The sequence below is a fragment of the Bombina bombina genome, chromosome 12 (genome assembly GCF_027579735.1).
Source record: "Bombina bombina isolate aBomBom1 chromosome 12, aBomBom1.pri, whole genome shotgun sequence".
NCBI lineage: Eukaryota > Metazoa > Chordata > Amphibia > Anura > Bombinatoridae > Bombina > Bombina bombina.
Genome location: NC_069510.1, coordinates 120,020,887 through 120,034,106, shown reverse-complemented (window position 1 = coordinate 120,034,106; position 13,220 = coordinate 120,020,887). Strand labels below are relative to the sequence as shown.

Below are 13,220 nucleotides of genomic sequence, written 5' to 3'. Positions count from 1 at the left end.
TTCTATCTGTGAGGTTTCCTAGGTTCTCTCTCTGAGGTTTCCCAGGTTCTCCCTCTGAGGTTTCCCCGGTTCTCTCTCTGAGGTTTCCCAGGTTCTGTCTGTGAGGTTTCCTAGGTTCTCTCTCTGAGGTTTCCCAGGTTCTCTGAGGTTTCCCAGGTTCTGTCTGTGAGGTTTCCCAGGTTCTCTCTCTGAGGTTTCCCAGGTTCTATCTCAGAGGTTTCCCAGGTTCTGTCTGTGAGGTTTCCCGGGTTCTGTCTGTGAGGTTTCCCAGGTTCTGTCTGTGAGGTTTCCCAGGTTCTGTCTGTGAGGTTTCCCGGGTTCTGTCTGTGAGGTTTCCCAGGTTCTGTCTGTGAGGTGTCCTAGGTTCTGTCTGCGAGGTGTCCCAGGTTATGTCTGTGAGGTTTCCCGGGTTTTCTCTGTGAGGTTTCCCGGGTTCTGTCTGTGAGGTTTCCCGAGTTCTGTCTGTGAGGTTTCCCGCGTTCTGTCTGTGAGGTTTCCCGCGTTCTGTCTGTGAGGTTTCCCAGGTTCTGTCTTATCACACTAGAGGAGTGTTTATCACACTTCTGTCTGTGAGGTTTCCCAAGTTCTGTCTGTGAGGTTTCCCAGGTTCTGTCTGTGAGGTTTCCCGGGTTCTGTCTGTGAGGTTTCCCAGGTTCTGTCTGTGAGGTGTCCCAGGTTATGTCTGTGAGGTTTCCCGGGTTTTCTCTGTGAGGTTTACCGGGTTCTGTCTGTGAGGTTTCCCGAGTTCTGTCTGTGAGGTTTCCCGCGTTCTGTCTGTGAGGTTTCCCAGGTTCTGTCTTATCACACTAGAGGAGTGTTTATCACACTTCTGTCTGTGAGGTTTCCCAAGTTCTGTCTGTGAGGTTTCCCAGGTTCTGTCTGTGAGGTTTCCCGGGTTCTGTCTGTGAGGTTTCCCAGGTTCTGTCTGTGAGGTGTCCTAGGTTCTGTCTGTGAGGTATCCCAGGTTATGTCTGTGAGGTTTCCCGGGTTTTCTCTGTGAGGTTTCCCGGGTTCTGTCTGTGAGGTTTCCCGAGTTCTGTCTGTGAGGTTTCCCGCGTTCTGTCTGTGAGGTTTCCCAGGTTCTGTCTTATCACACTAGAGGAGTGTTTATCACACTTCTGTCTGTGAGGTTTCCCAAGTTCTGTCTGTGAGGTTTCCAGGTTCTGTCTGTGAGGTTTCCCAGGTTCTATCTGTGAGGTTTCCCAGGTTCTATCTGTGAGGTTTCCCAGGTTCTGTCTGTGAGGTTTCCCAGGTTTTCTCTGTGAGGTTTCCCGGGTTCTGTCTGTGAGGTTTCCCAGGTTCTGTCTGCGAGGTGTCCCAGGTTCTGTCTGTGAGGTGTCCCAGGTTATGTCTGTGAGGTGTCCCAGGTTATGTCTGTGAGGTGTCCCAGGTTCTGTCTGTGAGGTTTCCCGAGTTCTGTCTGTGAGGTTTCCCGCGTTCTGTCTGTGAGGTTTCCCAGGTTCTGTCTTATCACACTAGAGGAGTGTTTATCACACTTCTGTCTGTGAGGTTTCCCAAGTTCTGTCTGTGAGGTTTCCCAGGTTCTGTCTGTGAGGTTTCCCGGGTTCTGTCTGTGAGGTTTCCCGGGTTCTGTCTGTGAGGTTTCCCAGGTTCTGTCTGTGAGGTGTCCTAGGTTCTGTCTGTGAGGTGTCCCAGGTTATGTCTGTGAGGTTTCCCGGGTTCTGTCTGTGAGGTTTCCCGAGTTCTGTCTGTGAGGTTTCCCGCGTTCTGTCTGTGAGGTTTCCCAGGTTCTGTCTTATCACACTAGAGGAGTGTTTATCACACTTCTGTCTGTGAGGTTTCCCAAGTTCTGTCTGTGAGGTTTCCCGGGTTCTGTCTGTGAGGTTTCCCAGGTTCTGTCTGTGAGGTTTCCCAGGTTCTGTCTGTGAGGTTTCCCGGGTTCTGTCTGTGAGGTTTCCCAGGTTCTGTCTGTGAGGTGTCCTAGGTTCTGTCTGCGAGGTGTCCCAGGTTATGTCTGTGAGGTTTCCCGGGTTTTCTCTGTGAGGTTTCCCGAGTTCTGTCTGTGAGGTTTCCCGAGTTCTGTCTGTGAGGTTTCCCGCGTTCTGTCTGTGAGGTTTCCCAGGTTCTGTCTTATCACACTAGAGGAGTGTTTATCACACTTCTGTCTGTGAGGTTTCCCAAGTTCTGTCTGTGAGGTTTCCCAGGTTCTGTCTTATCACACTAGAGGAGTGTTTATCACACTTCTGTCTGTGAGGTTTCCCAAGTTCTGTCTGTGAGGTTTCCCAGGTTCTGTCTGTGAGGTTTCCCGGGTTCTGTCTGTGAGGTTTCCCAGGTTCTGTCTGTGAGGTGTCCTAGGTTCTGTCTGTGAGGTGTCCCAGGTTATGTCTGTGAGGTTTCCCGGGTTTTCTCTGTGAGGTTTCCCGGGTTCTGTCTGTGAGGTTTCCCGAGTTCTGTCTGTGAGGTTTCCCGCGTTCTGTCTGTGAGGTTTCCCAGGTTCTGTCTTATCACACTAGAGGAGTGTTTATCACACTTCTGTCTGTGAGGTTTCCCAAGTTCTGTCTGTGAGGTTTCCAGGTTCTGTCTGTGAGGTTTCCCAGGTTCTATCTGTGAGGTTTCCCAGGTTCTATCTGTGAGGTTTCCCAGGTTCTGTCTGTGAGGTTTCCCAGGTTTTCTCTGTGAGGTTTCCCGGGTTCTGTCTGTGAGGTTTCCCAGGTTCTGTCTGCGAGGTGTCCCAGGTTCTGTCTGTGAGGTGTCCCAGGTTATGTCTGTGAGGTGTCCCAGGTTCTGTCTGTGAGGTTTCCCGAGTTCTGTCTGTGAGGTTTCCCGCGTTCTGTCTGTGAGGTTTCCCAGGTTCTGTCTTATCACACTAGAGGAGTGTTTATCACACTTCTGTCTGTGAGGTTTCCCAAGTTCTGTCTGTGAGGTTTCCCAGGTTCTGTCTGTGAGGTTTCCCGGGTTCTGTCTGTGAGGTTTCCCAGGTTCTGTCTGTGAGGTGTCCTAGGTTCTGTCTGTGAGGTGTCCCAGGTTATGTCTGTGAGGTTTCCCGGGTTTTCTCTGTGAGGTTTCCCGGGTTCTGTCTGTGAGGTTTCCCGAGTTCTGTCTGTGAGGTTTCCCGCGTTCTGTCTGTGAGGTTTCCCAGGTTCTGTCTTATCACACTAGAGGAGTGTTTATCACACTTCTGTCTGTGAGGTTTCCCAAGTTCTGTCTGTGAGGTTTCCAGGTTCTGTCTGTGAGGTTTCCCAGGTTCTATCTGTGAGGTTTCCCAGGTTCTATCTGTGAGGTTTCCCAGGTTCTGTCTGTGAGGTTTCCCAGGTTTTCTCTGTGAGGTTTCCCGGGTTCTGTCTGTGAGGTTTCCCAGGTTCTGTCTGCGAGGTGTCCCAGGTTCTGTCTGTGAGGTGTCCCAGGTTCTGTCTGTGAGGTGTCCCAGGTTCTGTCTGTGAGGTGTCCCAGGTTCTGTCTGTGAGGTTTCCCAGGTTCTGTCTGCGAGGTGTCCCAGGTTCTGTCTGTGAGGTGTCCCAGGTTCTATCTGTGAGGTTTTCCAGGTTCTATCTGTGAGGTTTCCCAAGTTCTATCTGTGAGGTTTCCTAGGTTCTCTCTCTGAGGTTTCCCAGGTTCTCCCTCTGAGGTTTCCCCGGTTCTCTCTCTGAGGTTTCCCCGGTTCTGTCTGTGAGGTTTCCTAGGTTCTCTCTCTGAGGTTTCCCAGGTTCTCTGAGGTTTCCCAGGTTCTGTCTGTGAAGTTTCCCAGGTTCTCTCTCTGAGGTTTCCCAGGTTCTATCTCAGAGGTTTCCCAGGTTCTGTCTGTGAGGTTTCCCGGGTTCTGTCTGTGAGGTTTCTCAGGTTCTGTCTGTGAGGTTTCCCAGGTTCTGTCTGTGAGGTTTCCCGGGTTCTGTCTGTGAGGTTTCTCAGGTTCTGTCTGTGAGGTGTCCCAGGTTCTGTCTGTGAGGTGTCCCAGGTTCTGTCTGTGAGGTTTCCCAGGTTCTGTCTGCGAGGTGTCCCAGGTTCTGTCTGTGAGGTGTCCCAGGTTCTATCTGTGAGGTTTTCCAGGTTCTATCTGTGAGGTTTCCCAAGTTCTATCTGTGAGGTTTCCTAGGTTCTCTCTCTGAGGTTTCCCAGGTTCTCCCTCTGAGGTTTCCCCGGTTCTCTCTCTGAGGTTTCCCCAGTTCTGTCTGTGAGGTTTCCTAGGTTCTCTCTCTGAGGTTTCCCAGGTTCTCTGAGGTTTCCCAGGTTCTGTCTGTGAAGTTTCCCAGGTTCTCTCTCTGAGGTTTCCCAGGTTCTATCTCAGAGGTTTCCCAGGTTCTGTCTGTGAGGTTTCCCGGGTTCTGTCTGTGAGGTTTCTCAGGTTCTGTCTGTGAGGTTTCCCAGGTTCTGTCTGTGAGGTTTCCCGGGTTCTGTCTGTGAGGTTTCCCAGGTTCTGTCTGTGAGGTGTCCTATGTTCTGTCTGTGAGGTGTCCCAGGTTATGTCTGTGAGGTTTCCCGGGTTTTCTCTGTGAGGTTTCCCGGGTTCTGTCTGTGAGGTTTCCCGAGTTCTGTCTGTGAGGTTTCCCGCGTTCTGTCTGTGAGGTTTCCCAGGTTCTGTCTGTGAGGTGTCCCAGGTTCTGTCTGTGAGGTGTCCCAGGTTCTGTCTGTGAGGTTTCCCAGGTTCTATCTGTGAGGTTTAAATTTTACAGTTGCTGGAGTAGGTGGCGCAAATAAATGCTATTCCCAATATGTGATTATTTATATGTTCGATTCTCTAATATATTTGCTGGTCCTATAGCCTTAATGCGGACTTAATGTGGTATATTAGTGAGTGTCGCTATTACCTGTATATAAATTCTATTTCCAAAGTTATTCTAATTTCTAGAGTAGTGTTTCTATATAGATATTCTATTCTTAAAAATACTCATTATAGTAAAGGTGACCACAAAACTGAGTTGTTATATTATTTACAATTTTATTAAGTATAATACAGTATAAAAAGACATAAAATTACTATTAATGTAGTGACATGAATTTTACTTGACACCGGTGTCGGATAATATTGTATACAGATAGTATAAAAATGTTTACATATAAGTCAAATTAAAATAGTTACACAATTTCTAAAAATGCATTAAAATGTATAAATACAGTTTAGACGTGTGCTTATTTCTTCTAAATAGGACTCTGTTATTCCAGTTTGTCAAACTAATGGACAGAGCGTGTTTATCACACTAGAGGATGATATGTTAAAAACAGTACCTTATAGTGTATCTGTATGATATCACTATGTTGCTTGAAACCGGTGAGGTATTTGACCTGGTTTATAAATGCAAGATAGTATTTTGCCAGGCTTATAGCATACAAGATGGTGCGGTTAAATATATGCCGCTACAATTTACCTGACCCGGTGTAACAGCTGTAAGGTCTCTTCTGTGTGTGCGGTTAAATATATGCTGCTGTATGTTCTTTTTATTTGGGTATATGTTGGTGTTCCTCCGTGACCCGATGTAACAGCTATAAGCTCTCTTCTGTGTGTGCGGTTAAATATATGCCACTGTGTGTTCCTTTTATTTGGGTATATGTTGGTGTTCCTCCGTGGTTTTCTTTATTGGGTCTCACCTTGAAGTAGATACAGTGCGGTTCCGGTGGCCGCTATGTATCCTTTTCTTTTGCCGGTCAGTGACCAATCTAATTGCTGGCGAGTAGATGGTACCTGATGGTGTCCCTCCCAGGTTAGTGTTGGGTGCGGTTTGGTGTAAGCCGCCAAGTGTGGATTCGTATGCGGCTTAGATGAGCCGTTCTGTATCTTTAGGTCTTCTTATTCCTGTCGGTCAGTGACCGATCCGTCAGCTACAGTTTCAAAGATATAGATGGAATTCCGTTGGATTTTCTTTATGCGGTTAAATAAATGCCGTCAAATGGATTCTTGGTTGCCGATGGGTTCAGATGAAAAAACTTTATTCCGATGGGTAATTAGAAGAGCTCCTCTCGTTGCTTGCACAATCTGTGTAATGTTGCTCCGGTATCTGTCTGTGAGGTTTCCCAGGTTCTGTCTGTGAGGTTTCCTAGGTTCTCTTTCTGAAGTTTCCCAGGTTCTGTCTGTGAGGTTTCCCAGGTTCTCTCTCTGAGGTTTCCCAGGTTCTGTCTGTGAGGTTTCCTAGGTTCTCTCTCTGAAGTTTCCCAGGTTCTGTCTGTGAGGTTTCCCAGGTTCTGTCTGTGAGGTTTCCCAGGTTCTATCTGTGAGGTTTCCCAGGTTCTGTCTGTGAGTTTTCCCAGGTTCTGTCTGTGAGGTGTCCCAGGTTCTGTCTGTGAGGTGTCCCAGGTTCTGTCTGTGAGGTGTCCCAGGTTCTGTCTGTGAGGTTTCCCAGGTTCTGTCTGTGAGGTTTCCTAGGTTCTCTCTCTGAGGTTTCCCAGGTTCTGTCTGTGAGGTTTCCTAGGTTCTCTCTCTGAGGTTTCCCAGGTTCTGTCTGTGAGGTTTCCCAGGTTCTGTCTGTGAGGTTTCCCAGGTTCTGTCTGTGAGGTTTCCCAGGTTCTGTCTGTGAGGTGTCCCAGGTTCTGTCTGTGAGGTGTCCCAGGTTCTGTCTGTGAGGTGTCCCAGGTTCTGTCTGTGAGGTGTCCCAGGTTCTCTCTCTGAAGTTTCCCAGGTTCTGTCTGTGAGATTTCCCAGGTTCTCTCTCTGAGGTTTCCCAGGTTCTGTCTATGAGGTTTCCTAGGTTCTCTCTCTGAAGTTTCCCAGGTTCTCTCTCTGAAGTTTCCCAGGTTCTGTCTGTGAGGTTTCCTAGGTTCTCTCTCTGAAGTTTCCCAGGTTCTGTCTGTGAGGTTTCCCAGGTTCTGTCTGTGAGGTTTCCCAGGTTCTGTCTGTGAGGTTTCCCAGGTTCTGTCTGTGAGCTTTCCTAGGTTCTCTCTCTCTGAGGTTTCCCAGGTTCTGTCTGTGAGGTTTCCTAGGTTCTCTCTCTGAGGTTTCCCAGGTTCTGTCTGTGAGGTTTCCTAGGTTCTCTCTCTGAAGTTTCCCAGGTTCTGTCTGCGAGGTTTCCCAGGTTCTGTCTGTGAGGTTTCCCAGGTTCTGTCTGTGAGGTTTCCCAGGTTCTGTCTGTGAGGTGCCCCAGGTTCTGTCTGTGAGGTGTCCCAGGTTCTGTCTGTGAGGTGTCTCAGGTTCTGTCTGTGAGGTTTCCCAGGTTCTGTCTGAGAGGTTTCCCAGGTTCTGTCTGTGAGGTTTCCCAGGTTCTGTCTGTGAGGTTTCCCAGGTTCTGTCTGTGAGGTTTCCCAGGTTCTGTCTGTGAGGTTTTCCAGGTTCTGTCTGTGAGGTTTCCCAGGTTCTGTCTGTGAGGTTTCCTAGATTCTCTCTCTAAGGTTTCCCAGGTTCTCTCTCTGAGGTTTCCCAGGTTCTGTCTGTGAGTTTTCCCAGGTTCTGTCTGTGAGGTTTCCTAGATTCTCTCTCTAAGGTTTCCCAGGTTCTCTCTCTGAGGTTTCCCAGGTTCTGTCTGTGAGGTTTCCTAGATTCTCTCTCTAAGGTTTCCCAGGTTCTGTCTGTGAGGTTTCCCAGGTTCTGTTTGTGAGGTTTCCTAGATTCTCTCTCTAAGGTTTGCCAGGTTCTCTCTCTGAGGTTTCCCAGGTTCTGTCTGTGAGGTTTCCCAGGTTCTGTCTCTGAGGTTTCCCAGGTGCCTCGGGTTCTGTGCGATGAGACTACTATTCTGTGACATGACAGATATTCTACACATTTACTGTTTTTAAGTTGTTAGGTTGTAATTATTTTAATTGTTCTCAAGTATCTGTCCCTTACCACAACTATAGATGTCACTGGCAGGAACGTTCACTAACAATAAGCTATTAAAGCCAGGTGCAGCTATGCTTAAAGGGACACTGAAGCCAAATTTTTTCTTTCGTGATTCATATAGAGCAGCAATTTTAAGCAACTTTCTAATTTATTCCTGTTATCAAATTTTCTTCATTCTCTTGGTATCTTTATTTGAAAAGCATGAATGTAAGTTTAGAAGCCAGCCCATTTTTGGTGAACAACCTGGGTTGTTCTTGCTGATTGGTGGATAAATTCACCCACCAATAAACAAGTGCTGTCCAGGGTCTGAACCAAGAACTGTCTGACTCCTTAGCTTAGATGCCTTCTTTTTCAAATAAAGATAGCAAGAGAATAAAGAAACATTCATAATAAGAGTAAATTAGATAGTTGCTTAAAATTGCATGCTCTATCTGAATCACAAAAGAAAATATTTGGGTTCAGTGTCCCTTTAATGAAGTTTGTTGTGTCTTTCTAGTGAGGCCCCTCTATCTCACAAGCTTCTATGAATCTGGACCATTCTGTTGCTGCCCCCTCAGTATTCTGAGCTGCTCCTAAATTTAAAACACATTTTTCAACCACTGGAATAGATTATAATCATTACAGCCCATGATCACCTCTGCTGACAGAATCTCTTATGTCAGTGAAACATAAATCCTCAATGAATCCTGCAGCACAAAAACATGACTTCTGGTCATAAGCTTCAGATAATTCTGATTCATGATATTATAGGTATTTTGTCCATACTGAAATTCATAACCCTTTAATAAATGATGGGTTGGTAAGCCTGCAGGCACAAAGTATCGCTGCCTAGCCTGCTTGCAGATCCTCAGTCAGTTTGGCTATGTATAGCTCGTCCATAAACCGGAGATCAGCTGATGGGATCTACTGCCACCATCTGTTGCTTAGCAGGATGACCAGATGGCCTGGTGGTCGCCTATTACCTTTAGTTTGTTGCATAAAGTATGTTAGGATCACAACATTCTTCAGCACAATGTGATGGAGCGGAGGGCAACTGCAATGTGTCGTATTCCTGTGTGTCTTAGAAATAGAACAGAATCCCAGTAATACATTAACGGATCATTAAACTTATGTAAAGATGTACAGTATATATTAGCAAATAATTACTGCATTGCAAAAGATTTGTATACACAAAATATGTTTTATAGATACACAGTATATATCAGTAATTAAGTGCAGCATTACATAAGGTCTGCACACGCAATAAATGTTTATATATGCACAGTGTATATCAGTAACTATGTGCAGCATTACAAAAGGTCTGCACACACAATAAATGTTTATATATGCACAGTGTATATCAGTAACTATGTGCAGCATTACAAAAGGTCTGCACACAAAATAAATGTTTATATATGCACAGTATATATCAGTAATTAAGTGCTGCATTACATAAGGTATGCACACACAATAAATGTTTATATATGCACAGTATATATCAGTAATTAAGTGCTGCATTACATAAGGTCTGCACACACAATAAATGTTTATACATGCACAGTATATATCAGTAATTAAGTGCAGCATTACATAAGGTCTGCACACACAATAAATGTTTATATATGCACAGTATATATCAGTAATTAAGTGCAGCATTACATAAGGTCTGCACACGCAATAAATGTTTATATATGCACAGTGTATATCAGTAACTATGTGCAGCATTACAAAAGGTCTGCACACACAATAAATGTTTATATATGCACAGTGTATATCAGTAACTATGTGCAGCATTACAAAAGGTCTGCACACGCAATAAATGTTTATATATGCACAGTATATATCAGTAATTAAGTGCTGCATTACATAAGGTATGCACACACAATAAATGTTTATATATGCACAGTATATATCAGTAATTAAGTGCTGCATTACATAAGGTCTGCACACACAATAAATGTTTATACATGCACAGTATATATCAGTAATTAAGTGCAGCATTACATAAGGTCTGCACACACAATAAATGTTTATATATGCACAGTATATATCAGTAATTAAGTGCCACACTACATAAGGTCTGCACACACAATAAATGTTTATATATGCACAGTATATATCAGTAATTAAGTGCAGCATTACAAAAGGTCTGCACACACAATAAATATTTATATATGCACAGTATATATCAGTAATTAAGTGCTACATTACATAAGATCTGCACACACAATAAATGTTTATACATGCACAGTATATATCAGTAATTAAGTGCTGCATTACATAAGATCTGCACACACAATAAATGTTTATATATGTACAGTATATATCAGTAATTAAGTGCTGCATTACATAAGGTCTGCACACACAATAAATGTTTATATATGTACAGTATATATCAGTAATTAAGTGCTGCATTACATAAGGTCTGCACACACAATAAATGTTTATATATGTACAGTATATATCAGTAATTAAGTGCTGCATTACATAAGGTCTGCACACACAATAAATGTTTATATATGCACAGTATATATCAGTAATTAAGTGCAGCATTACAAAAGGTCTGCACACACAATAAATATTTATATATGCACAGTATATATCAGTAATTAAGTGCTACATTACATAAGATCTGCACACACAATAAATGTTTATACATGCACAGTATATATCAGTAATTAAGTGCAGCATTACAACAGGTTTGCACACACAATAAATGTTTATATATGCACAGTTTATATCAGTAACTAAGTGCAGCATTACAAAAGGTCTGCACACACAATAAATATTTATATATGCACAGTATATATCAGTAATTTAGTGCCACATTACAAAAGCTCTGCACACACAATAAATGTTTATATATCAGTAATTAAAGGGACAGTCAAGTTAAAAAACTTTCATGATTCAAATAGGGCATGTAATTTTAAACAACTTTCCAATTTACTTTTATCACTAATTTGCTTTGTTCTCTTGGTATTCTTAGTTGAAAGCTAAACCTAGGAGGTTCATATGCTAATTTCTTAGACCTTGAAAGCCGCCTCTAATCTAAATGCATTTTAACAGTTTTTCACCACTAGCGGGTGTTAGTTCATGTGTGTCATATAGATAATATTGAGCTCATGCAAGTGAATTTACAGAGGAGTGAGCACTGATTGGCTAAAATGCAAGTCTGTCAAAAGAAACAAAAAAAGGGGGCAGTCTACAGAGGCATAGATATGAGGCAATCACAGAGGTAAAACGTGTATTATTATAGCTGTGTTCGTTGTGCAAAACTGGGGAATGGGTAATTAAGGGATTATCTATATTTTAAAACAACAAAAATTCAGGTGTTGACTGTCCCTTTAAGTGCATCATTACAAAAGGTCTGCGCACACAATAAATGTTTATATGCACAGTATATACCAGTAATTAAGTGCACATTACAAATGGTCTGCACACTAAAATGTTTATATATGCACAGTATATATCAGTAATTAAGTGCCACATTACAAAAGGTCTGCACACACAATAAATTTTAATATATGTACAGTATATATCAGTAATTGAGTGCCATATTACAAAAGGTCTGCACACACAATAAATGTTTATATATGTACAGTATATATCAGTAATTAAGAGCCACATTACAAAAGGTCTGTACACGCAATAAATGTTTATATATGCACAGTATATATCAGTAATTAAGTGCCACAGTACAAAAGGTCTGCACACACAATAAGGGCCAGATTACGAGGGGAGCGCAAATGTTTGCTAGCTCACAATAAGGAGTTTATTTCGGGGGGTTTCGCTTGTCTAGCTTACCACTGAGTTAAAAGTAAACGCAATTTGGAGATTTGTAAAATACACTATGATCTGATTGGTGATACTGAAGCAACAGGTTGCTCTATTAGGGATCTCCTATCCATCTGGTCTACCTTCTGTTTAGTGGATATTAGTAGATGAACTCACAATGTCTGAAGACTCCCCAAGAAGCACAGCAGCTGAAATAGCCGTGACCAGCAATGGAGCAGTTGATGATACAATAGAGCACAGTTATAATTCGGACTTAAAGCGGTCAATACAAGCTGGACTTGGCCTTTCAGAAACCCAGATCACCTCTCATGGCTTTGATGGCAATAAAGAAGGAATCATTGAAGCTGGCTCTTTTCAAGCAGAACGAGAGAGGACACAGCAGAAAAGTGGACCCATTGTTCTGGCAGAAGACCCAAGAAGCACAGCTATTGAAAAGTTTGAACTTGTAAGAAGATGGAGTTTAAATACATACAAGTGCACCCGCCAGATCATCTCGGAAAAGTTAGGTCGTGGCTCCAGAACAGTCGACCTGGAGCTTGAAGCTCAAATAGAAATTCTTCGAGATAACAAAAAGAAGTATGAAAATGTACTGAAGTTGGCACAGACGCTCTCTTCACAGCTCTATCAGATGGTGCAGACCCAGAGGCAGATGGGAGATGCTTTTGCAGACCTCAGCTTGAAGTCTTTAGAGCTACATGAGGAATTTGGGTACAATGCAGATACTCAGAAGCTTCTGGCCAAGAATGGAGAAACTCTTCTTGGGGCCATCAACTTTTTCATCTCTAGTGTAAACACATTAGTTAACAAAACAATTGAAGATACACTGGTTACAGTGAAGCATTAAGAAACAGCAAGAATTGAATATGATGCATACCGCACAGACTTGGAGGAGCTAAATTTGGGACCACGTGATGCCACAACAATGCCTAAGATTGAACAGTCACAGCAACTTTTCCAAACACACAAGGAGAAGTATGACAAAATGCGAAATGATGTTTCTATCAAACTGAAGTTCCTGGAAGAAAATAAGGTAAAAGTTCTGCATAATCAACTAGTCCTATTCCACAATGCTATTGCTGGCTATTTTGCCGGGAACCAGAAGCAGCTTGAACAGACGTTGAAACAGTTCCACGTTAAATTGAAAACTCCGGGGGTTGATGCCCCATCCTGGCTGGAAGAGCAGTAATCAAAGCACAAGTCTTTGTCTGACCAGGGTCAATAAATCTGATGAGAAGAGGGGGCTGGGAATAAGCAAACTTTCATGATTTATGTGCAGACCAGTTTCATTTTCTTTATAATACATTAACAATCACGTTGTAAACTGCTAAACAATGCTTTAATGTATCAAAACATCATTTCTGTATTTACCAAACAATTTTTTTCTGTAAAGGGTGTCAGTCTATTTCTGTAGTTTAAAAAAAAATCAAATATAGTTTTGCACTGAAAACAAAAACAAAATATATATAATTAAAATAGTTTCTGGCCTAAAAAAAAAAAAAAAAAAAAAAAAAAAGTAAACGCAATTTACACTAGAATTATTACTGTGACTTCAGAGCTGTGGTTAACTGTTTCGCAAAAACAAAAAGGTTGCACAAAACACATAAAAAATACATTACAAAGTACAGTTACACTCATATTAACATTGTCTAATAAACAATTATTTTAAAAAAATATTGCTCACAAAAGTTATAAGGGCTCAAAGAAATGCATATGTGTGCAATATTCATATTTAATAAAGGTTTTAACTATG

The 13,220-nt window shown here is 42.9% G+C and overlaps 1 protein-coding gene across 1 annotated transcript; it reads left to right on the top strand.

The window, feature by feature from the left end:
- The first annotated feature begins 11,621 nt into the window (after positions 1 to 11,621).
- On the top strand, positions 11,622 to 12,911 carry LOC128643044 (arfaptin-1-like). The gene is given in 1 exon segment (XM_053695970.1): positions 11,622 to 12,911. A coding segment is annotated over 1 exon segment (1,029 nt). The 5' UTR covers positions 11,622 to 11,627; the 3' UTR covers positions 12,657 to 12,911.
- Positions 12,912 to 13,220: the final 309 nt, after the last annotated feature.